Source organism: Nuphar pumila, chromosome 13 (genome assembly GCF_984573655.1).
Source record: "Nuphar pumila chromosome 13, dmNupPumi1.hap1.1, whole genome shotgun sequence".
NCBI lineage: Eukaryota > Viridiplantae > Streptophyta > Magnoliopsida > Nymphaeales > Nymphaeaceae > Nuphar > Nuphar pumila.
The window spans coordinates 73,945,518-73,972,934 of record NC_143261.1 but is presented as its reverse complement, the minus strand read 5'-3'; the positions used below and the strand labels follow the sequence as shown (position 1 = coordinate 73,972,934).

The window sequence follows — 27,417 nt, the reverse complement described above, 5'->3', positions numbered from 1 at the left end:
TAATTTACTATCATACAGCCAAACATATGTGGGATAATCTTCGAGATACGTACTCACAAGGGACTAATGTGAGTCGTATCCTGCAAGTCGAACAGGAGATATATAATTTGCAGCAGGGAGATCAGACCTTGGCCCAGTACTATGCCTCTGTCAAAGTTGCGTTTGAAAGACTCAATGCTCACATGCCTCTTTGTTGCTCGAAGCAAAAGGATCATCAAGAACAAACTATGGTTGCTCGATTTTTTATAGGTCTCTCTTCAGAATTTTCTGTTGCAAAAGTCCAAATGTTGACTGGATCAGATGTACCTACTCTTGCTGATGCATACAATCGTCTGAGTAGACTTGCGATCTCTCTTCCACAATCTCAGCCTGTGACTCAATCATCTGCTCTTGTTGTCTCATCTGGTTATGGACGTGGAAATATTCAGAATATCAGAGGACGAGGTCGTGGATGAGGTATGGGAGGCAGAGGAAAGCTTCAATGTGCATTCTGTGGAAAATCTGGACATTTAGAAGATCGTTGCTGGGATAAGCATGGTCGGCCAATCTCTTCTTCATCAAAGTCATATGCTCCTAAAGCAAATGTTACTACTCTCGAGGCAACAAATGTACACGATAATATCTCTGCAAGTGACAGTAGTATCACCCTCAGTTGTGCTGAATATGATGAGCTGATAGCTCTTCGTCCTTTGAGTTCCACCCCTCCTGTAGTTGGTGTTGCCTACTCAACAGGAAATCATCTTCATTCGACTGACAGTAAGTGGATTATTGACTCTTGTGCATCCAGAGTCCAGACACTTGTGTGGAAATTCACTTGTTTTTTCAGATCTAAAGGATATTACTGTTCATCGAGGAGTCTCATTAGCAGATGAGAGTTCTTCCCCAGTTGTTGGTCAGGGAAATATTTCTATATCCTCCTCCTTACAGTTGAAAAATGTTCTTTATGCTCCAAACTTTCCTCAAAGTTTACTCTCTGTTAGTTGCCTTACAAAAGAACAAAACTGTAGAGTAATATTTGATCCGATGGGTTGTCATTTCAGGATTTGCTGACGGAGAAGAAGATTGGTGGAGGCTATGAAGAAAATGGAGTCTACTACCTACATCATCCAATGGGTAATGTTCATGCTACAGTGGAACACTCATTCAGTCCTGTTCAGTGGCATCGTCGTCTTGGTCATCCTTCATTGTCAAAGCTTCGTTCTGTCTTTCCTCAAATTCCTTCCACTACATCATTTCAGTGTGAAGCATGTCAGCTGGGCAAGCATCATCGAAGTTCGTTCCCTTCGAGTCAGAGTCAGTCTAGTAATAAAGTTTTTGAACTTCTTCATGCAGATGTATGGGGTCCTAGTAAGATTCCTACTAGGACTCAGTGTCGATATTATCTTGTTATTGTTGATGATTTCTCTAAGTTGTCATGGGTGTTTTTAATAAAAGAACGATCTGAAGTTCCAAGTATTATCAAATCCTTAATTCTGGAAATAAAAACTCAGTTTGAATCTATTGTCAAGATTGTTCGCACTGATAATGCTCTTGAGTTTAAATCAAAAGTTCTGTTACAATTTTACCAAGATCATGGCATTCAACTCCAAACTTCCTGTGCCTATTCATCTCAACAAAATTGGGTGGCTGAGCGAAAATATCGACACTTGCTTGATGTTGCCTGGACCATTATGATTCAATCCAATGTTCCTGCCTTTTACTGGGGTGATGCGATTACCACTGCTTGTTATCTGATCAACCGCATGCCTTCATCTTCTGTGGGTGATCAAATTCCATTAAATATCTTAAAACCTAATGCCCCACTCTTCTCTTTCTCGCCAAAAATATTTGGATGTGTTTGTTTTGTACACAAACTTGGCCCTGACCGTGATAAATTAGCTGCTCAAGCTACAAAATGCATATTTATAGGTTATCCCAAAAATCAAAAGGGATATCGATGTTATGATCCTATTTCTCGCCGAGAGTATGTCAATGCGGATGTATCTTTCTTGGAATCCACTCCATATTACTCTAGTACCGGTTCCCCGCTGCAGGTTGATCCCGCTGAGTCTTTTCCATTACCTATACCTCCTTTTCCTTTGGAATCTGTGCCCTCCTTACCGAACCAAACTTCATCCTCTTCAAGATTTAATAATCCTCCACTGGTATATGTGCGTAGAGCTCCACCTCCGCAAGTGCCTTCATCTTCTTCTTCCCCTGAGGTAAGTTCTACTGACAATAGTGATCTTCATGATGATGATAACAGGCCTATTGCTCTACGCAAGGGGACATAACAATGTACCTTATATCCCATATCTCATTTTGTCTCCAATGCCAGAATTGGAAATCAGATAAAAACTTTTATTTCAGCCTTATCTGCTGAAACTATTCCTCTGAACTATCAACAAGCAGAGCTTGATAACCGCTGGAAGCTGGCTATGCAAGAAGAAATGGATGCTTTAGTATCTCAGCATACATGGGATCTAGTTGATTCCTCAACAGATGCCAACATTGTTGGATGTAAATGGGTATATACAATAAAGTACAAATCTGATGGTTCTATTGAAAGGTACAAGGCCAGATTAGTAGCAAAAGGATATACTCAGACCTATGGTATTGATCTTTTTGAAACCTTTTCTCCTGTTGCACGGATGGGTACCATTCGTCTTGTTCTCTCTGTAGCTGTTCAACATGGTTGGAGCTTGTGCCAATTAGATGTGAAAAATGCATTTCTATATGGGGATCTATCTGAGACCGTTTACATGCAACAATCTCCAGGATTCGAGGTTGAGGGGGAGTGTCAGAAGGTGTGTAGATTGAGAAAGACGATTTATGGCTTGAAACAAAGTCCTCGTGCATGGTTTCAAAAGTTGTTTGAAGTGATGTCACGCTTTGGCTTTAATAGGTCAGCGGCAGATCATACACTATTTATCAAGAAAACTAACTCAGGCATAGTTATTATGGTGGTATATGTGGATGACATCATTCTTATATGAGACAATGTGAAAGATATTGAAGCCACAAAGACTCATCTTCAAAAACACTTTGTTACAAAAAACCTTGGTTCACTTAGATATTTCCTGGGTATAGAAGTTGCTAGGAGCCGTGAAGGGATGGTTTTGTCTCAACGGAAGTGTAACGCCCCAAAATTTTAACCCAAAATTTGAAGATTTTTTTTTTATAACAGCGTAAACAAGAAATAATATAGGATTAAGCATTTCGAGACATTACGGTGGAGAGAAAACCCAACACATTTATTTCCTTCCATTTATCAAGGAATAATGACATCAGAGTTTTAAAAACATAAAATGAACTCAACTATCCCTGGAACAATAAATCCAAAAATCTCGATCCGATGCCTCATCCTGCAGCCGCTCATAAACCCTAGTCTTTACCTGAAAAATAGTAAATTGATTGGAATTAGACTACCACGTCTAAGTAGGAAAACTGTAATTTTTCTTGCAGGTATCTCATGTGTCAAGTATGTGATGTGGTTGTCGTGTGTGAATTTTCAGCCTATTAAGACTCACACAAAGAAGGCTATGTAATAGCAGTCACAGGCATATATCTAATCAAATAAGCAGATTTTGCGGCAGCAATTAAATCATTTTACGCAAAGACAACAATTAAGCAATTAAAACATATTCTACAACAACAATAACAGTCATGCATAACATACATGTAGTAATCGCAATATGCATTTGATTATCTCATATCTACATATTGTAGGATGTCATTTTATCACAAGCTCAGAACATGCTGGGAGAATATAAACATGTCTCCCTAGTAACTCCTCTCACTGTGATATCTAACATGTTCTAATTGGTGTTTATCTTTTCTTATCCCGCGGGTACACCCGGGCCGAGGCAACCATCACAGAAGAGAACGTTCGGGGGTATATTATTCCAAGTTGTTTCATTAACCCGAACATTCTAACTGTGACTGAAATCCCAAGGGAGCGGCCAATGACCGAGAGAAACTCCCAAAGGCCAAAATTAAAACAGGATGCATCCCTAACTTCTGCAGAAGAACAAAGAGCTACCACCTAGGACATATTGGTAGTCCGGGTCTCCCAACTCCGAGGACTGGGGACCAACGAGTCACTTTAGCTCGAAACAAAGAAACATGTCCCCAGAGTTTTGTACCACCTACCCTCTCCAAGGTAAGCCCGAATCTGAGTGAGTTCATCTTTTCATTTAATTATTTTCCCGAAGTATGGGGTATTTCCCCAACTTCCTTCTACTATCATAGCAGTAGAATTCCCAACCTTAGTCATTTTACAAAGGTGTATGAATCATCCAAATCTTTTCTCCATATTGATTGTTTAAACCCACTCAGAGTGCTCCGGTGCCTTTAAACCAGTCAAGCACACAAGCCTCGGTACCTTTAAACCAGTCAGGCCATAGAAATTAAATTTAAGTTTCTCATCAATGTTATGGTTATTACCCAAAGTGCTTCGGTACCTTTAAACCAATCGGACACAAATGCCCTGGTATCTTTAAACCAGTCAGGCTCACAGAAATAAACCTTGAATTTTCTCACTAATGTTATTAACATTGAGTGTAAGCTCATTAACCAAAATACCTGCATCAGGTACCCAATTCATATTGCCCAATTAGGCAAGATTCCCAAACTCCCTATCATTCATTTTGACTTCACAGTGGATAAGGAATAACAATTCACATAACTTGACTGCATGCAACAAACATTTTCAATAAATGACATTTCTTTAATATGTCTCACAACTCTCCTACATAAAACAATCAAACTCAGACATTTCCAGATTTGAATGTCAGTAGCTTACATGCCATAATTTCATATATAAACCAATTGCACATACGCCCATTTTTATATCCAGTTACAATTCCTTCTATCACTAAAGCATAAAACATAATGTTTCACAAATATGTAGCATCACATATTTCCCACTACAATCAGGATATCATATACATGTTCATAATGGCAATAAAGATTAAAACACACTTTGTTCTACATAAAATTTAAACACAAAGTGCATGTCCATTTGTTTGTGTACATAAGGTTATAGCCAAGGCTCAATTTACTCACAATTTATAACACATATAGCATTCAGGTTATACAACCATTAGCAAGGAAATACATAGGGCAAACTCTATTATAACTACCCAAATATACATGTAGATATTGTTCTGCATATGGATAGGCATATACTTGTACAGCCTAACAGGTTGACAGGTGTATACAGGTTATTGTTCTACCAAAGCTAAAAAAAAAAACAATCTATCAATCAATCAGTATATGCATGCTTTTATTCTACACCACGCAGTAGTCTGGGCATAAAAATCTTAGAATATACAGTTATCTGTGCCTGAGAAAAATCAGGACACACAAAACACGCTTAATGTACAGTTATACAGGCATCAAATTAATATACAGCTTCCTCTATCATCATAATAGGCAGTAAGCATCAGATTAATGTGCAATTTCATATGAAACAGAATATCATAATATCATGTAGCTAACTTGATATTTGGAAATATGGAACACAGGCAGCTTCGTGTGAAATCGAAGATCATTATAATAGGCAACTAAATTGCCATTGATTACTCATATGAAACTAAAAAAAAATATGCACAAGTCCTGATCATACTTAGTGACATTCACAAGTGGCCCACTATATATATATATATATATATATATATATAGAGAGAGAGAGAGAGAGAGAGAGAGAGATAACATCTAACTATTAAATGCACAAACAGATGTGAAACAAGTCCATGAAAACTTTTTCTTTTGATGCAAGGTGGGCAAGGTAGGGGAAGAGACTTAGTGGGATCTGAACCTGAGGCCCCCTGGGTCAAGATAGCATGTCCATACTAATCCGGTTATCATACTTGATCCTTATGAGAACATGATGAACAATAAGTCTTATTTATTCTAGTATAGATTGGCAATAGATAGAGGACCAATCTGATGTCGTGTACACACTAAATCATATTAGAGGCAAATAGAAACTGAAGAAAAAGGAGTTTAAAGAAATAAATCAGCGAAGCTAGTATCCAAGAAGTTCGATGGAGTGACTCAGTGAAGTCTGGCATCGAAAAAAATAACATGTCAATCTCCTTCAAGGAGACAGTTACCTAAACACAGAAACCTAGATCAGGAATATTAACATTTCTCTGTAATTTCTTTTACATTGTAAATATGCATTACAACCATTCCAGATTACAGCAACAATGGCATTGCTCAGCACTAAGATCAATAAAAAGGGCTAAAGAGGCAATAAGTACAATCCAAAATACAGACCAATAGATGCAGGAGACAATATGGAGTAGCTAGCTGAACTAAATTTAAGGATACATAAGGCAGGGAAATAACCTCACCAAAGAAAGGGGCCCAAGACAGTGAGAAACCAACAAACAATGTCAATGAATTGAACACGCATGGAAGGTTCTTACAAGTTATGTTGTTAAAATAACACATTACTAAGCTTCGTTGTGGACAAAGAAGCTTCCCTATTGAATGTGCACAATCATGAAAAGAAGCACATCAGCTAAAGATCAGTAAGAAAGGCATGCTTGATCCTCTTATGGAATGTACTGCTACAAGCTCCACAAAGGAACTCTTAAGTGATTACCAAATTTACCAAAATTTATATCGAAAAGAATAATTCAAATCATAAGGTGAGGTTCCCTTGCATTCTTGAACACAGTACACGGAAGATTTACAAATCCCTATTCTCGGAAATCCAAAATCCATAACTCCCTTCCTAATACAATCTGAAACCCCCAAATCATAGATTTGGGGTTTCCAGTTTAGGGTTGACAGAAAAAAAAACTCCGATTTGGGAATTCCTTTTTTTGTTTCTTTTTGTTTTCCACGCACACACCCAATCACATTCCATAGCCCACGTAAAGAAATCACAGCATCCTACCTGTTCCGGCGAGAGGGAGGAGGCTGCCTCGGTTGGGATGTCGTCGGTGTTCACTGCTCCACTATCGAGCACTGTCAAGAGGAACGGGGAGAAGAGAGAGACGGTGGGTGTGAAGCAAAGAGGGTGGCGAGAGTAGGAGGCTGACGCTGTTGGGGGTCGCTGATGGGGATTGTCGTCGCCGGCAGCGGCACTACTGGCTGCTGGAAAGGAAATGGGAGGGGAAGAGCGCAGGGGAAGATGCAGAGGTTGTTGGCTGCCCCTGCTGGCGCGTGCAAAAACGAGAGGGAGATGGGAGGAAGAGGAAGGCATGAGAGAAAGAGAGGTGTGGGAGGGGAGTAAATAGGGCAGGTGGCCCCGAAACAGAAGGTGGTAATTACCTCCTCCTCCCCGGCGGCTGCGCACACCCCTTCCCCTTTCACGCCATCGCCCTGCGTTAGGGTTCACTCAGAACCCTACGCAGCATATCCAAGGAAGCCCAATATCGGGTAAAATAAAAAAAAAACATTTTTAAACACTTACCTTGCGTACGCGGGGCGCGGCTCGGGTCTGGATCCAAGACCCGGGATCCAACCGAGTGTTGGATCCGCGTCCCTCTTGCGATGTGGATCTGTAAGTTGGATCCATATGGATCCAACCGTAATTTTATTAAAATTATTTATATATATTATTTATCTATTTATTTCTAATATATGTATATGATATTATATATATGAACCCGAATTGATATGGGTCCCGGATCCAAATCGTGGGTTCCAACAATCTATTATAGATTAAAATTTTAATTAGATCCATACAACATTAGAATCTTCGAGGTCCAGGATCCAAATGTTATAATGTGGATCCACCCCTCACATATGCTATTACAGACCCCTCTAAAATGTTATAGATCTGATATAAAATTTTCTTATTAAAAATCTGAATTTAACTTCGTTGATCCGTTCATTCATCCTGGATCCAATATCAAATTTGATCCCGATAATGAGGATCCATTACCAAAAATCCAATCCATTTGGCCGAAATCCATTATTAAATATTCATTTTAAGGTTCGTGGTCCGATATCTAAAAATACGAATGGAATATCGGAGTTCTAAACAGGATATTTGGGATCCAATATTGAAGATCCAAATAGGTTATCCAAGATCCAATTACGAATAAATAATTAAAACAATAAAATATTCTTGTATCACCTAAATGACTTAAAAATCTAAGTTTATTTATCTGATAAAAATCGCGGTTATTACATCCTTTCCCCCTAAAAGAATTTCGTCCTCGAAATTTCATTGCAGTATTCCCGTGGATATCGTAGTCTGAGGGAGTTGGTATCGGCAAGGATGCACGTATATGTGCAAGCTCCCAACATATAAGGAGCAGGACAACGCACAATGAGTTTCTAAGAGACGTTTGGAGCTAAAAGCCGGTCTCGTCAAAAATTCATACCTGATTCTTTTGATGGAGAAAACGTACTAAATAACAGGAAAGTCTTAACCTAAGACAATTAGAGTGTATGTTCACTACTTCATACTTGTTTAGTCACAACTGATAGACATGACGTGCTATTCCTTTAGCTTGTTCTTGATTATTGGGTGGAGTTTTCTTTATTTTATCATAATCACAACGTTGTTTGTTGTCCTCGCTATTTCTAACAGACCTTTTGTCCTGATTAACCTTTACTTATTCCTAATTCTCAAGGTTTTGTGTGGCCAGTTGTCACCTGTCATAACCTTGCTCAAGATGTTATTCTCAAAATGGTACCATCTTTTCACAGAACACCCAAACATATCCTCAAATCAAGGTCTAGAATCTCTCAAAGAGTGGCCCTTCTATTCACACAAGACGCAAACATGTCATTATATCAAGATTTAAAAATTAATACTGATTCAGTCCTGCTATAACTAAAGCCAAATCTATTGATCTCTAATAGGCTATATCAATTAATCTCAGCAGATTCTCCTAATTTGACATGACTCTTTATTAATTAAAGATTAACAAGATCCACGTTGGATCACCCGGTCTGGAGAATGCACGACCTCACAAGGAATTACCGTCCTAGATGGTATACCCGGTCTTGGACAATACACTTCCTCACAGGAATTTACCGTCTTTGCAGCTGCCCGGTCTTGGACAATGTACTACCTCACGGAGATCTACTGCTCTAGACGGATTACCTAATCTTGGTCAGACATACCCTCACAGTTAATCCTTAATGGAAAAGGTCCTCAATAGGTGCCAAAATAGTGATACTACAAATTACCGCTCTCAAGATCGGTAGCCACCAATATGGGCACAAGCATATATATATATTATCAATATGCATCATTACTTCATTTGGCACATAAATCATAAAATTACACCTTTCACCATTATGGTTCCATGAATCATAGTTCACTATTGAACTAAAGCATATATCGCATGATTTCAAAATTTCAGATCACATGGCCTTTCAATTATATGATATAAAAGCATATTATCCTATACCCCATATCATTTCCACTAAGAGCATTTCATTTTCCAAATCCAGCCTCGAAGCATGAGTTCTATACCATGTGCTCATCTATATATCGAGAATCAACTAAACCTCAAGATACATAACTTCTACGTAGTTCGAGTTATGCAGATAGGATTTCAATCATATATGTATCTGAGACATTCAGATCATTTTACGTGCATTGATAATTCTTACATCATATCACATTCGATTATTTTGACGTGAAACGCACGCACATATCTACTAAGAAATTTAGTCAAACCTCCATAATACACACATCAATCAAGCTATGTAACTATGTAGGCGTGATACATCATTCACCTAGTAGGTGAATACTAATGATTTATAGGCGTGATATGTCATTCATCTAATAGGTCAAAATTAATCAATTGTAGGCGTGAATTCACCTATATGCTAATATTAGGCGTGAAAGGGGTTATTGTACAAGAAAGGTGGAACTCTGGAGATAGTGGCCTATTCTGATGCTGACTATGCAGGATCTGTAGTGTATAGAAAATCTACCACAGGATTCTGTGTTTCTAGGAGACAACTTGATTTCTTGGAGAAGTAAGAAACAAAATGTGGTTTCTAGGTTGAGTGCAGAATCAGAATATCGGGCTATGGCCCAAACAACTGTTGAATTGATGTGGGTTCGTTCTGTTCTTCATGATCTTCAGGTGAATGTTTCATCTCCTATGACCATGATGTGTGATAACAATGCTGCCACATATATAGCGAACAATCCTGTCTTTCATGAGAGAACAAAACACATTGAGGTTGATTGCCACTATGTAAGAGATATGGTTCAAGCTGGTCATATCACTACCAAATATCTAAAGTCGGAAGACCAAGTTGCAGATATGTTTACAAAGCCTCTTGCTAGACCAAATTTCTCAAAATGTTGCGACAAGCTGAGCATGATTGATATCTATGCTCTAGCTTGAGGGGGAGTGTTGAGACTAAGAGGTTTTTAGTTAAAAGTTTTTCTAAACTAGAGGTTATTTGAATTTAATGTGTAATGAGGGACTTGAGTGTAATTTCTTTCTTTGGACTCTCTCTATTTAATATAGAGATTAGCCCTAATCTAAAGTGATGAGTTCTCTTTTCTACACAGCCGTCTCTCTCTCTCTCTCTCTCTGCCTCGGTTACAGCCTGTAATACATGGGAAAGGATTATATCCATGTAAAAAACTTTAAGACATAGCGAGGTGCAAGAACTGCCAAGAAGCAAGGCATAAAAGTGTAAGCCTCACAAAGAGTATTAAAAAGTTGAAAATAAAAAGGGAAATTTTCAGAAGCACACCTAGCTTATTAACAATAATAAAAAACACACCCAAGTTTTAGAAATTATTAAAGACACCTAAAATTTTTCATGGTTAATTTAGAAAAAAACCTAGAGTTTACTTGTCACAGTTGCTGTTAAACATATGCAGCAATTACCATTCTACCTCTAAACAAATGTTTTTGAAAAAGCCCCAAACTTTTCAGTAAATTTTCAAAAAGATGCTATCATCAACTTACAGTTTTGACATTTTTTCTGTCTTTTGTTTTACATGTTTGACATTTTGCCATCAGCTTAACAATTTTCTTCTGAAAAAAGGATGGAGATCAATTGAAGTGTCCACTGCATTTAAGTTAAATAAACTTACATTTTTGACATTTTTACCATTGAATGTTTAATTTAATCAGTTTTCTTTTATCTCCATCTTGAGGACCTTTATTTTTTCAATCATTTGTTCCTTTATGTTAAAAAAAGAAAAGGTATAGACCAGGAATCCACTTTAGATGTTGGTTAAAGAAAGTAGATGAGGTGAACAATAGCAGGGAAAGTACAATGCACAGTGTTGGAAGAATTGAAATTGTGGTGGTGGTGAATAGATAATAGTCGAGGGTGAAGGGACAAATTGGTGATGGTGGTGGAAGAAAGAGAAGAAAGTGGGCGATGGGTGGTGAAAAAAGGCATTTTATAGTTAGAGAAGCAAAAAAAAAGGTTGCCTATGGTTATTGTCATGGGCTAATTTTTCGTGAGCCTGTGCGGCACTAGGCGAACCCAACCTGGTCAACCTAACAACCCTAGGCCCCGCATATCACCCCATGTGCGACTGTCGAAGCAATCAATGTCATTACGCATCACCTCATGCGCAACTGCCTAGACGGATGTTTGGCCCTACACACCACCTTGCACGCAACGACCTACCCCAAGCCACGGCTTCGCGCACCACCCTATGCACGACGCCACAATCTCTTCATGAATGTGCAAAAGTAGTTATCGTTCAAGTTTTGAAGAGGGAGTGACACTCACGCCCAGGGTTACCGGAAGCGCTCCTATAGTAGGGGAAGCACACTTTCCCGATACACGCTTCGGAAGTGCGAAACATCACGCTTCTGAAACGCGTGGGGAAACATCCCCTTTTTTTGGGAAGCGCGCTTCCCTTTTATGGGAAACACACTTCCCATTTGTGGGAAGCGTGCTTCCCCCTTTTTTCCATTTTATTTTTTTATTTATTTTTCTTCTTTTTTCGCTTCCCCCTCGCTTCCTAGGTCGTTTCCGGTTCACTTCTTAGGTCGCTTCCGATTCGCTTCCTAGGTCACTTCCGAGACGGTTCGTGACTCGCTTCTAAGTAGTCGCACGCTCCCCGCTTCCTAAATTTTTGAAAGTGCCTCGCTTCCCGCTTCCGCGACTGACAACCATGCTCATGCCCCTCTGAACCAACAACCAAATCCAACAACAATGTTGCACCACCAAGGTAACAACATAGTCTCTTGAAAGCATCACCCAGGAGACTTGCAAGTACCTCACGACTGGGGGATTGGTCATTACCGACCCCCAACATTCACACTACCAAATCGCTCACCGATGCTAAGGCACTCACTTGCCTAACCTTGTGCCACCATGCATTGTTGGGACCACCTAATGCGATCCATGGGGAAATTAGCCCTAACCCACACACACTCCTGTGCATACCAAACACTATGTGTGCGATACTCTTATCCCGATTTGAGAGGTACTTAACCAAATCTTCAAAGTTATCCTCCAGTCCGTTGGCTCAACACAATGCAAAACAACACACACCACGCTTGTGCCGCCACTCACTGTTGCACCAATGCTGATACCATTGTCCATCGCATGGCATGCTACCACCGCACGTCACCGATAGCTCAACATATACCACCCGCTAATACACTTGATGCATTTTCCACTCAATGGCGCTTTACACTGCCCTTGCTACATTTCAACTCTCGCAACACCAAACAATGCACACACCTCCTATCAAATGCCCATTGTCTACTTGAACATCGAGTGGCATCTATCACCTACATAACTGGTTGTGTCAACGATGTTGCCTCGCAACACCCATTGCACACATCTGTTCGTGCTGAGAATATGCATACACATCGGTCTCCAAACATCGGGTGCCCTCTTGTACCCGTGTTCCCAACAGTGCCTACGAAGTCGACCTATCACACTCTCTCCCATCCAACTCTTCGACGTCTTCATCAAAGTTGGTGCTAGTAGGAACAAGGTCATCACTCAAATTGCCATTTTCCCTTCACATATATCTCTTTGGTTTCATTTTACCTCAACCTCTCTCCACTCAAAGCCCTTGCTCTAAAAGATCCATGCCCTTGTTAGAATTAGGGTTTCTGAGTTCCCTGCAGAGAGAAAAGAAAACAACATATTGGGCTGAAAACACACGATTCCTAATATGGGAAATTGTGCTTCTTGCTTTTCTTTTATATTGACATGTGGATAAGTTACATACTGAAAATATCCCCATTTACATATGATACAACAATAAATGTAGGTCAAGAAGAAAAATATAACAATAAACAACACGTCCCAGCATGGTGTCTAACATGGATTTGGATCCTGATCCAGATCCAGATTCGGCCTCACGCTAATAGCCTCCCTTAAGTTGAGCATGGTTATCAACCATAGACAACTTGCTTCTTAAGTACCAAAATTTGTTCTTCGTGAGGCCTTTGGTAAATAAGTCAGCTACTTGGTCTTCGGTCTGTACATATCTTCTCTCTATCTCTTGATTCTCCACTTTCTGACGAATGAAGTGTTGATCAATTTCAATATGTTTTGTCTTCCCATGTTGTATAGGATTTATCAAAATATTGATAGCCCCTTGATTGTCACATAACAATAGTGATTTGGGAACAACTTCTCCCAAATCATACGTGTGTCTGATCCAAGTCACTTCAGCAGTGATAGTAGCCATGAAACAATATTTTGCTTTCGTACTTGACCTTGTTACAACCTTTCTGCTTTCTACTACTCCATGAGACAAGATTCTTTAAAAAAAAAACACAATATCGAGAAACAAATCTTTCATCAGGATCACGAGCCCAGTCAACATCTGAATATGCCATGACCATCATCATATCTTCATATCCTGTTATTTTTCTGTAAAACAAACCATCTCCTGCGGTCTCCTTTAAATATTTCAGGATTCTCTTCACAACCTCCATGTGTGACAACCTAGGTTGATGCATAAATTGCGACACCTGATTGACATCAAATATAATGTCCGAACGAGTAAGTGTAAGATATTGTAACATTCCAACCACACTTCTGAACTCTGTTGGGTCATGATATAGTTCCCCTTCACTACCACTCAATCTTTGATGAATAGGAACAAGTGTTGTAGCTGGTTTGCATTCTTTCATCCCCGTTTTATTAAGAAGATTCATTGTGTATGAGGGAATCATCCTTTCGTTCTACCTCTATACCAAGAAAATATCTCAACAGACCAAGATCCTTCATCTTAAACTGTTTCTTTAGGAAAACTTTCACCTTCTCAATGTGTTCATCAGGGCTGCCAGTAACAATTATATCATCAATATAGATAAGAAGTAAAGTAATAAAATTGTTACCTTTATAAATGAAGAGTGAATGGTCTAGAGGGGAACAAATAAAACCAATTCCTTGAATTGCAATGGAAAAACCTTCAAATCAAGATCTTGAAGCTTGCTTAAACCCCATAAATAGCTCTCTTTAATTTACAAGCATAAGCCTTTGGATAATCCTCACTATACCCTGGTAGCTGCTCCATATAAACTTCTTTTGTAAGATGCCAATGTAAAAATGCATTCTTCACATCAAATTGACTTAATTTTCACCCATAATCGACTGTTAGGGATAAAATGATCCGAAGGATACCTATTTTAACATGACTAAAAGTTTCTTCATAACCATGTCCATACTTCTGTCTGAACCCTTTTGCTACCAACCTGACTTTGTATCTCTCAATGGTACCATCAAGTTTATATTTTATTTTATATACCCATTTGGAGCCAACTACATTTTTATCAGGCGGTCTTTTCACTATCTCCCAAGTTTGACACTCATGTAAAACCTCTATCTCTTCATTCATGACTTCTATCCGCCTATTTGACTGCACTGCATGCTGAAACATTTTGGGTTCCTGCTGCCTTTCAATCTGAGTTAGAAAACATTGAAAATCCATGCTGAAATTTTCATAACTTACCCATCTTTCAATCCGATGTCTCACCCTGTTTGACCTTCTCAATGGCTCGAGTTGACTCCCTTGATCTGACCATGGCTATTGGTCACTCAAGATTGGCTACTGTGACTTTGATTGAGTTTTGTGTAAACACACCTTTCTTTAAATCTGCTTGAAATTATTGGTACATGGTCATAATCGGATTCTATATTGAACTCAGGTGAGGCATTCTCTAATTCATTGTCATGGACTTGATCAGAGTTGGAATTTGGCTGCTGCAGTCTGTTATCCATAGTTGAAAATAAACCATCATTCAACCAAGGCTGATATACCTCAATTTTATTCTTGTCCTACAAAACATGATTGCTGCACTTATCATTAAAAAAATTTCACTCATCAAATACAATAATTCAGGAGATTTTGATCTTTCCTGTCTTAGGATCATCAACATATCCAACAAAGCAACATATATAAGCCTTATCCCGAAATTTGTTTCTCATTTGACTGTCAGCACTCTTAACTCATTACAATTTGGATGCTTCTCGAATAACATAAAATAAGAAGAGTTATTCTGCAAGAGTTTCATGGGCAACCGATTTATGTTGTGGACAACTGTATGAAACAACGTTTAAAAACTCGCCGAGTCAACTCGTTGACTCGGCTGACTCGGCTTGGCTCGGCCCTTCAGCGAGTCAACCCGGTAAGGCATACTCGGGTTGCCAAGACTCGGGCATGACTCGGCTTGACTCGGCCAAGTCACGAGTCACGTTGAACTCGGGACGAGTCATGGGTCAAATATAATCGGACAACTCGGATGGTTTGTGTTAATGGCATTTTTGCAATATTATTTCTTTTACCCTTTAAGTTGTTAACGAAAAGTCGAAAACCCTTAAGGTTTTCACTGTTCATTGTGTTCAACCCTCGACTGAAGAGAGGAAAAGCCGAGAAGGTGCGGCTGCAGCTCCAGCCATCCGACGAGAACTCCGACGAGAAAAGCGACGCCGGAAAGGAGTTTCCGGCGTGAACAGTGATGCCGACGTGAACAGTGACGCCGGCGTGAACAATGTTTATTTTTTGCGTTTTGTATTTGCATCGCGAACAGTAACTCCGGCGTGAACAGTGACGTCGACGAAGGCACATCGACAGTGAATACTGAATAGTAAGGCATCGTCGCAGCTCCGACGTGTCTTCTCCAGCAAAAATAGTGCATCAACGACATTTTTCGATGCCACCAGGTATGTTTTTTCAAATTTTCCCCTTTTGTGTTTCTTTCTGCCGCTGCGATAATTTCCGGCAAGATTTTTCGGCGAGTTTTATAAAGGATTCAAGGATTCAAGGTGGTCCTTCTGTTACTGCGACCTCGCCTGTGAGGCGTACGCCTCAGTACTTGAAGCGTACGCCTCACAGGCGAGGCACACGCTCTAGGTACTGAGGCGCACACTATCGATACTGTCTCAAAGCATGCTAATTTATCACGCTCTAGGTACTGAGGCACACACTATCAAACTGTATGAAACACCTCGGTCTATAGTTTTATGAAAATCTTACTTGCATGTATCATGGACATCACACTATCCACAATATGGCAGTGCTTCCTTTCCGCAATGCTATTTTCCTGAGGTGTCCGCAGGCATGAAACTCTTCGATTAATCCTATTATTCTGTAAAAATTCAATAAATTCTTTTTGATGAGTATTCACCACCACCATCACACTGAAAATTTAGAATATTTAAGGAGAATTGGGTACGAACATAGGCACAAAATTGTTTAAACACACCAAAAACTTCAGTTTTATGTTTCAAGAAGAATATCCAAGAGTAACGAGAATAATCATCAATGAATGAAACATAATATTTACTACCAGAAAACGAAACAAGTGGAGATGGTCCCCATACATCAAAATGAATAATTTCAAATGGTCTCGAACAGAGTTACCAGTCGAGGAAGCGGGAGCGGGAGCGGGAAGCGAGGCACTTTCAAAATTTTAGGAAACGGGAAGTGTGGGATGACTTAGAAGAAAATCACGAACAGGGAAGCGAGGCTTAAGTTAAGGGTAAGCGAAAAAAAAAATGTGGATGAATGGGCCCATATATTTGTTCCCCAAGTTGAAAACTTTGCAAGCCAGTACTCGAATTCAAGAGTTCAATAAGTGAATGAATCGTGGGGTTTTTCCCCCACTGACGCATTTGGCTGAACAAGTTTACAGCTCTGTGCAGATATCCATGTCTGGCATGGACCCAAATAATAGGATTCCAACAACTCACATCTTGAAACTGCATTAGCTTAAATGATTTGATGGCTTCGCTTAAGCAATCGCAAGAAGAATACATGTCAATTATTGCATTAGCGATGAAAAAATGAGATTCAGCCAATCCAGTTTTAATCATGCGACAATGCACTTGCTTTCCCTGGCTCAAAACACCATGATCACACCCATGAATGACATAACAATAACTAACTCCATTTGGTTCCATGCCTGCTGCCTGCATCTTTCCAAACATGTCAAGCAATTCGTCTGATCGACCATATTTGCTATATCCACAAAGTATCGAGTTCCAAGTAGCCAAAGTTCGCTCCAGCATTAAACCAAACACTTTGATCGCATCATCTATGCTCCAACATTGCATATAAAAACCAACAAGAGCAGACCCAACATACAAATTTAACTCAAACCCAAGAACTATACTCAGATTATGAATCTGAAGTCCCATTCTACAACTCCAGCGTCAGTACAGATGCCAAGAATGCTACTAAATGTCGATGCATTACCCTTAAGTCCCCCTTGATTCATCCATATATACAATTTAAGAAGCCCAGAAGCGAGTGGGAAGCGAAAAAAAATAAAAATACAAAAAAAAATGAAAAAAATGGGGAAGCGAGGGGGAAGCGCGCTTCCCATAAAAGGGAAACACACTTCCCAAAAAAAAGATGCACTTCCCTACGCATTTCGGAATCGTGACGTTTCGCGCTTCCGAAATGCGCTTCGGGGAAGTGCGCTTCCCCATGCGCCTAGGCGCTTCCGGTAACTCTGGTCTCGAAGCCTTTTTATTATATAAATTGAATGGAAGTACATAACTTTTGCAAACTTGACAACTAGGACATAAACTATCACTAGTCTCTTGATCCAAGACAAATTTAGGCAACATTTTATTTGAAACCAATCTCTAAATGAAAACTCTATCACAATGACCTAACCTACTATGCCAAATACTTGACTCACCAGACTCTGAAATATTGAAGACACATGCAGAGGATTCAGGCTTCGAACGACTATCCAATTTAGCTCGGGCATTCAAGGAATCTTCTTTGAAGACATGCATGTTGGCACATCCTTCTCCTACTACGAACGACTTCCTCATTTGAAGTTCCTTAACATACACAGAAGATGGAGTAAGTTCAATATAGGAATTGGTGTCATTGACAAGTTTAGAAACAAAGACTGCATTCTTTTTAATGTTAGGAGAACAAAACACATTGGACAACTGAATGAGATGAGATTTAGATAGAAGAATGAGAATATTTCCAGAGTGTGTGATGGGATGATGTCTACCATCTCCAGTAACAATGTTATTTTTGCTAGAATAAGAAATTAATTTAGAGAATTTACCTGCATCACCTGTGACATGACTAGCAGCCCCTGAATCCACATACCAAACACCTTGATCATTTTGTTTAAAACCTAGTCTAGAAAGTGCAACCAAAAGAAGTTCTTTGTCAGGACCATTATGTCCCTTGTTCTGCCCTTGATCACTAGACAAAGGTTTATCCCGTACTTCAGGATTATGTCTCGGATCATCCTTGAACCAACATTTTGCTTTTATATAACCTTTCTGTTTGCAGATATAGCATGTAGGGATATTGTTGTTGGAAGTACCTCTTCTTGCAAAAAGGGGTCTATTGAGAGTAGGAAGTATTCCACGTTCTCCCAGATAAAAACCTTTGCCTCTACCACGTCCTTCGCTACATCCACGATTAGGAAATGTTTCTGTAACCAACACATCATGTGAATCTGCTTCAGCTCTTTCTATATTTGACATTTCCTTTAATGACATCTTATAGCTAAGAAGTTTGGCCTTCAGATCATCAAAACTACAAACAATCCCTGTGTATTGAAGGATAGTGAACAACACATGAAATTCAGGTTCCAAACCAACCAAGGCTTGCTCAGTTTTGTCTTGCTCAGAAACTTCGCATCCAATCAATGCTAATTGATCTGTGATGGACTTGATTTTGTTGAAGTACCCTATAATAGACATGGATGCTTCCCTTTTCAACATCTGGAATTCTCTTTTCAGGTAAATAACCTTAACTTCTGAAATCTGAGAGTAAGTCTGCACCAATGTATTCCATAACACCATGGTGCTGCAGTCATCTGGTATACTCACTAATACCTCTTGAGATAGAGTAGAAGTAATGTATGCAACTAAAGCCTGATCCTCTTCATCCAGATGGTGTAATCTGGATTATAAACTGTTCTGGTTGCAGTGATAGCCCTTTTGTCATCTTTAACTTCTTGCATAAAAAACTCAGATGGAGCAACTACTGATCCATCTAGGTGACCAACGAGATCCTGACTCCTAATAAAATGAATGATTTGCCTTTTCCAGGTAAGAAAGTTGGAGCTATTGAGTTTTTCATAGATCAATTGACTAAGGAAATTGGTAGAGATAGGCCCTCGAGAAGAATTTGGATTCATGAGAGATAAATGAAAAGAAACAATGCCAAATGATAAACGACGGGTATTGACTTTGACCCTAACCCAACCTGCTGGCAACCTTGGTCCAGCTTGCAGAAACCCTAACCCAACCTGCCACTTACCCGAGCTAGTTCTCCCCAAATACTAAGCTTTTGACCTTGAAATTTTACCCAGACCTAGTCCAAGGTCTCCAAAACCTTACCTTAAAATTTGAGAATTTTCTGTTGCACCGGTTGGGCATAATGAATTTTCTACCGAAATATGTTAGAACCCAGCCTACTCTGTTATCCGAAATTGACTTTGACCTAACCCTTGACCTAATCGAGCCCACCTAAGTCCACTAAACCTAATCCCATACCCAACCACACATCAAATCTATACCCATCCCCAAACAAGTTTGGGATGAGATATCCTTGGACGTCATTCATGGATTGCTTGTGTTATTGGGCATACAACTATTCTTGTGGTGGTCAATCGAGTGATTGAAGAGACACAATTTTTGACTCACCCTTAAAATTCTGAAATTTATACTAAAAAATAAGATTGAAGGTCGGGGCCAAAATGATAATTAATTAGAATTAGCCTTAGTAACTTTCTTATAATTAACTTTAGTTTTCATAATTAAAGTTAGGTTTTCTTAAAATTAGTTTTCTAGCTATGTAGTTATTATGACTTTCTTAAATTAGGGTTTTACTAGTTTGGTAAGTAATTATAGTTTTAACTATTAAGATTGAGTCATGATTTATTTTCCTGTGAGTTATTAGTCATAGTTTTCCATAATTAGACCTAGATTTTCTTAAGTAAGCTTTGAATGATTTAAGAGTTAGTCTTTTGCTTAAGTAGATTTTAGTAACAGAAAATGAGCATACTATCCTCGTACACAATTTACCGAAATCCTCCCCATGTCCAAAATTCTGATTCCCGAATTTTTAGGACATTTTACCCTTTGTGAACGTCCTCTGACATTCACACACACACACACACACACACACACACACATATATATATTTGCGAATCTCCTCTGACGTTAGGACATTTTCGAAAACGTGCCATTTTACAAGCACAATACAATCATTTTTTGTTTTAGTAATTAGTCTGGTAAACTGAATAATTGATTTTCAACTTTCATATCTTTTTCCTAACTACTGATTTTCATAAAAATATAAGTTTTTATTGTTATTAAATGTACCTTAACAATCTCTTTCAAGTTAAATGAGTTTTCTAAAGTTGTTTTGAAAAGTCACATATTTCTTAAATTGTTTTAAAAGTGATTAGCTATATCTTTTATGATTTTAATGATTGTTTTAAGTGTTATTTTAGTTTTATATTATTGTCTTTGAGTTGTTTGAAAACTGTGTTATTTAGAAAATCGGGTTTGACATTAAAAATCAGATGAGTGTTTATTTCACATGTTTTCAAAATCCTTTACAACAACAACAACAACTACGCCTTCATCCCAAAACAATTGGGGTCGGCGATATGAACCAACAAAGAAAATCATTATGGGTCTTCCACATGAATCCTTCTCCTCCATTCATTTCTATCCAATGCCATGTCCTCGGTGAGGTTCAAAGCATTCATATCCTTTCTTATCACCTCCATCCATGTCTTCCTAGGCCTACCCCGACCTCTTTTAACTAATATATTTTCCCATTTCTCCATCCTTCTAACTGGAGCATCATTAGGCCTTCGTCGAATATGTCCAAACCATCGTAAACGATTCTCTCTCATCTTATTTTCAATGGGTGCAACGCCTACCTTCTTACGTATCGCCTCGTTCTGAATCTTATCTTTTATTGTATTTCCACACATCCATCTCAGCATACGCATCTCAGCTACACTCATTTTTTGAATATGATGTCTCTTGGCAGTCCAACATTCCGTACTATATTGTAAAGCGGGCCTAATAGTCGTCCTATAAAACTTTCCCTTCAACCGCAATGGCATTCTACGATCGCACAACACTCCAGTTGCACTCTTCCATTTCATCCACCCAACCTTTATCCTATGATTTACTTCTCCATCAATTTCTCCATACTTTTGAATGATAGATCCCAAATATTTGAAAGAATCATCCACCAGTATTTCGTGCTCACCAAGCTTCACTACACTCCCATCACTACTTCGTTGCTTACTAAATCGACATTCCATGTATTCTGTCTTATTCTTACTCAACTTAAAACCTCTTGCTTCCAATGTCTGTCTCCATAATTCTAACTTAGCATTAACCCCAGCTCTAGACTCATCAATCAAAACAATATTATCAGCAAATAACATACACCACGGCACATTTTTTTGAATTGATCTCGTAAGCTCATCCATCACTATAGCAAATAGGAAAGGGCTTAAAGCAGATCCTTGATGTAACCCAACCGTTATAGGAAAATTGGTTGTCACCCCTCCACAAGTGCGGACATTGGTTACTACTCCTTCATACATATCTTTAATTATACTAATGTACTTGAGAGAAACACCTTTCTTCATCATTGTCCACCAGAGAACGTCCCTAGGTACTCTATCGTAAGCCTTCTCCAAATCAATAAAAACCATATGCAAATCTTTGTTCCTCTCTCTATTTCTCTCAATAAGTTGTCTAAGGAGATGTATAGCTTTCATAGTTGATCTTCCAGGCATAAAACCAAATTGATTCTCCGATATCATGACAATCTTCCTCAACCTAGACTCAATCACCCTCTCCCAAAGTTTTATAGTATGACTCATGAGTTTTATACCACGATAGTTTGTGCAATCTTGTATATCACCCTTATTCTTATATAGAGGCACCAAAGTACTCTTCCTCCACTCATTAGGCATCTTATTTGTCCGCCAAATCTTGTTAAAAAGATTTGTCAACCATTCTAAACCTTTCTCTCCCAAGCATTTCCAAGCCTCGATAGGTATACCATCTGGGCCAACTGCCCTTCTTGATTTCATTTTCTTCAAAGCCTCTGCAATTTCTTTCTTTTGAATCTTGCGCATGAAGTCATGATTCATCTCATGAAAAGGAATTGAAAAGTCTCCAAGATCCTGAGCATGACTTTCATTAAATAGCTTATCAAAATAATCTTTCCATCTGTCCTTAATCTCCTCATCTTTGACTAAAACCCTTTGCGTTTCATCTTTGATACATCTAACCAAATTGAGATCATATACTACTACTTTTTTAGCTTCCTTCTTTGCTATCATATACTTCTCCAAATTCTCATTATCACGACTCTTACTTAGATTTCTATAACACTCTCTTTTAACCTTAATAGCTAATTTGACATCCTCGTTCCACCATGATGTATCCTTACCTAGTGGTGCACCGCCTTTACACTCACCCAATACCTCCTTAGCCACTTTTCTCATGCCACCCGCTATCTTATTCCACATTGATTCTGAATCCTCCTCGAGACACTAATCAACTTCCTTAACTACCTGCTCTACAAACATTCCTTGTTTAGCTCATTTAAGTGCCCACCACTTAATTCTAGGATCTATCCTATGTCTATCCCTTTTGCGGCATTGTCTAATTCTAAGATCTAAAATTAAGACTCTATGTTGTGTAGATACACTTTCTTCCGGTATAACCTTACAATCGATGCAACAACCCCTATCTCTCTTTCTAAGTAGGAAAAAATCTATCTGACTCGTATTAACCCCACTTTTAAATGTTACTAGGTGAGACTCCCTCTTCCTAAACCAAGTGTTTGCTAAGATCATATCATAGGACAAACCAAAATTTAAAATCCTTTCTCCACTTTCGTTTCTTTCTCCTATACCATAGCCTCCATGGATACTCTCAAATCCATCTCTATTAATGCCTACATGACCATTAAGGTCACCGTCGATGAAAAGCCTTTCTCTATAAGATATCCCTTGTACTACTCCATCTAAATCTTCCCAAAATTGACGCTTAATGGAATCATCTAAACCTACTTGAGGTGCATAAACACTAATAATATTAATAATATTCGTACCTAATACTAATTTAATAAGTAAAATCCTATCACCCTTCCTACGGACCTCAACTACATTATCTAAACTCACGACTCATAACAATCCCTTCTCCATTCCTATTCCTATTTATTCCTGTATACCAAATCTTATATCCCCAAGGTTCTATCACTTTTGCTTTCTCACCTACCCATTTGGTCTCTTGTAGACATAAAATATCAATCTTTCTCCTACACATAGCATCTACTAACTCTACCAACTTACCAGTTAAAGATCCTATGTTCCAAGTGGCTAACCTAATTTTATGGTCTTGGACTAACTTCTTTACCCCCACCCGTCCAACAAAGTGAGGGAACCCTTGCCTATTTGACACCACACCCGGGCGCCGGTGTGACGCGTCGCTTCCGGGCGACGACCTAGCAACCCTTTCCTATTTATCACTGCCTCCGGGCCTATAGAGTACAACACGTCGCTCAGTAGGGAACGCCCCAACGAAATTCTCATATTGGTTCATATTCATAGGGTATGACTAAGTTTTTATGCTGGCTGTCCCAGGCCTACTGCAACCCTCCTCCTTTATCCGGGTTTGGGACCGGCAGTGTATAACTAAACAGTTTTCAAAATCCTTTATTTGAAAAAAATATTGTTCTTATTGATTTTAAGTGTTTGGGTTTAAATATTGGTTCACATAAATATAAGTGGACCGCAGGTCTGATGGTATATCGACCTTGGACAATCTTATCGGGTGACCTTTTGAAAAGGATAATCGGCCCATTTGGCTTGTTGTTGGGATTTATCGGTTCAATTGACTTAGTCTTGAGAAATTAAGCGGCCCTTTGGTGTAATCAATGAGAAAGATAGAGTCTCTCACCAATCAGTGACTCATTGATGTTTCGGAAAGGGATATGGGATCTTTGGTCCAATCGGCTACTTAATGGGCAGTGGATCCCACCACCACTAGTGTTATCGATCCATTTGAAGTACGGAGGGATTTTATAGATCTAAGTAAAATTGGGATTTATTGGCTCTTCGGACATTCGATGAGAATGTGAATAAGATATTTTGGAAAGTCTTTTCCAAAAGTTTAGAGAAATAAGAATGCTTTTAAAAAAAGGTTTCATGAGTTTTGCAAAGTGGTTTTAAATCAATTTTATTGCCTTTTATATATGTATCACATTTTGAAAATTTGGTTTCGTTGTTCAAATGAGTTTGCAAAAGTGATTTCATATCTATTATGTTGTCTTTTCAAAAATGTCCTTTTCAAATGCCTCCTAAAACTCTCAAAAACATAGTTACTAAAGCTGTAATTAGTTGCTTAATGAGCATGCATCTCATTAAATGTTATTATTTTTCAGAGTGAGAATTTTAATAAAACTATCAAGAATTTAAAAAGATGCTCACAAGATATTTTTGCGAGGATATCGACAAGGAAGTCCAGCATCTGAACTTTGGTTGAGTTATTAGTTTGATCTTGTGGAAGATATTGTAATTGCCTCACAAATGTATGTCTTATTGGGGATCTTAATGAAAGATGAGTTACTAGATAGAGTTGACCCGAAGACAAATATGAACAGCCTATTGTCACACCCCAAGACAAGACCGATCATGGGCTGGTTTTGGGGCATGACACTTGACAACTGAATTGGTGCAATGGAGCGAGTCCGGGCCTGATGAAGCCACATGGGAATTGAAGGACCAGCTCATGAAGAGATTCTCTGGGTTTCAGCCTTGAGTACAAGAAGACCATTTTGAATGTGGGATTGCTACTGGACTGCCTAGCCTAGTTCATATATTGGGTTTGAGTCTTGATTTGGGTTATGATGTACTAAAGGTCCATGACCCATTTGGGCATTGTAATGGGGATTTGGGCACATTGTAAGGGTTGCTTAGTCTTTTGGCCTCTTTTGAATTGGGAGGGAACTATAAATAGTTTCCAAGATGTAATTTCTCTATCTTTGTATTGCCTAGCCTAGTTTCCAAGAGAGAGAGAGAGAGTACATGTGAGGCCTCACTGACGCTCTCGCCGTCATTCAAAGGGGAGAAGGGGAGTATGCTCTAATTGATCGGGAACCCCTTCCCCCACCAAAATCCCTTTATAAGGATTATATATGTAAACATATTATAATCTATAATAAAAGATATCCAGTATCGTTGTTTTTCAACCTACAAGAACCGTATCTGACCAAGTTCTTTATTATTATTATTACTTCTAGTATGATGCTTGATTATTCATTTACTCTTCCTTCATTTTACCCTTAGCAATGTAGCATGCTTGATGGATAGCACTTATCTTCATTTTTTGTTTGATGCTGTGCTTGTCAAGAATGATAAAAAAGTTGACTTTGAGATAACTCTGAGTTTTGGATAATTTTTTGGAGGGCCTGGATAGTCCGACAATGTTTCATTTCCAGATCAAATGTGATTGAGTATATTAATACTCTGATGTTGCACACATTTTGTTATTGGGTAGGAATCTCCAAAAGATGAAGAGGGAGTTATCAAAGCTGTTCAAAATGTGCACAGGATGATAGATAATGAGATGGCTGCTGGTGTGCAGCCAGAAAACATATTTCTTTGTGGATTTAGTCAAGGAGGTATATATTGCAGATATGTTTTCCCATTTGAATTGATATTGCATTTTGTGCCACTTACAAAAACTTGCTTAAGGTTCCAGGTGCACTGACCTTAGCAAGTGTACTCCTTTATCCAAGAATGCTTGGTGGAGGTGCCGTATTTAGCGGATGGATTCCTTTTAGCTCATCAATTATAGAACAGATTACTCAAGATGCTAAAAAGGTACAAGTTTCATATTTGTAACTTATTAAATGTAAAAATGTGTTTTCATTGTGTTCCTTCTGAATTTTAATATCTTATGGATTTCATTCATTGGTTATGGATTTGCATATAGCTTGGGGTTTTTGTTAATTTCTTTTGTTAAAGTTTACCAGATCTTGCTTAATAGTTGAGCTAGAAACTCTTTGTGCCATGTTACTGGTAGTTTCTCATGTACTCTATACATTTTTACCTGATCAAGCCCCAACCCCTATCGGTTTCATGGTTTTGTAAACAATCAGTTGTAGCTTACCTTGTTTTTTATTGTAGTTATTCAGTTTTGACAATGTTCCTGTAAAACCCACAAAATAAATAAATAAATAAATAAATTTATTTGGACCCGGGCCGGATCCGGACCCGACCCGGATCCGGACCCGACCTGGATCTGTCAGGTGTTAGTCGTTTGTGTGCTTATAAAAGCACGCAGCGACAAGGGGGGAGGTTTCTCGAAACCTCCTCCTCTGTTCTCTCTCTCTCTCTCTCTCTCTCTCTCTCTCTCTCTGCACCCTCGCCACCGCCTCTCCCTCTCTCGTATCTCTCTCGGTACCCAACCCCCTCTCCCACTCTCCTTGCATTTGCCGAGCAGCGTCCTCCGGCGACGCTCGCACGCCGACGACCTTCCCTCCGGAAACTCTCCAGGTACGCGCCTCCTCCTCCTCTCCTTCGTTCATTTTTCTCTCCCTCACCTCTCTGTTGTGCAGGGAGGGGGGCTGAGCCGCCTCCCTGCTGCCCTAAATTGCAGGGGAGGGGTAGAGCTCCCTCCCTGCGACTCTTTTTAGTGAGGGAGGGGTCGAGCCCCCTCACGGTGGCCTTTGTTTGCAGGGGAGGGGTCGAGCCCCTCCCTGTACCCTTGTAGGCAAGGGAGGGGTCGAGCCCCCTCCCTGCGTCTCCTTTCGGTAGGGGAGGGGCCGAGCCCTCTCTGTGCTCCCTGCGGCCAAGGGAGGGGTTGAACCCCCTCCCTGCACCACATTTAGCAGGGGAGGGACCCAACCTCCTCCCTGCTCCCTTTGATGGCGGGGGAGGGGTCGAGCCCCCTCCATGCTCTCTGCACCCTCCAGCGACAGGGAAGGGGCATAGCCCCCCTCCCTGTACCCCCTGT

The 27,417-nt window shown here is 39.4% G+C and overlaps 1 protein-coding gene across 2 annotated transcripts in view; it reads left to right on the top strand.

Moving 5' to 3' along the window:
* LOC149818712 (putative carboxylesterase Os04g0669500) overlaps window positions 1-27,417 on the top strand; it is an 88,247-nt gene that overhangs the window by 41,481 nt on the left and 19,349 nt on the right. For both annotated transcript variants that reach the window (XR_016427352.1, XM_089985502.1), the window contains exons 3-4: window positions 25,957-26,080; window positions 26,161-26,282. Coding sequence is in view for 1 of the 2 variants with exons in the window: in XM_089985502.1 (XP_089841628.1) it covers window positions 25,957-26,080; window positions 26,161-26,282 (246 nt within the window). In the remaining variant the exon portion in view is untranslated. The remainder of the gene's footprint in view (window positions 1-25,956; window positions 26,081-26,160; window positions 26,283-27,417) is intronic.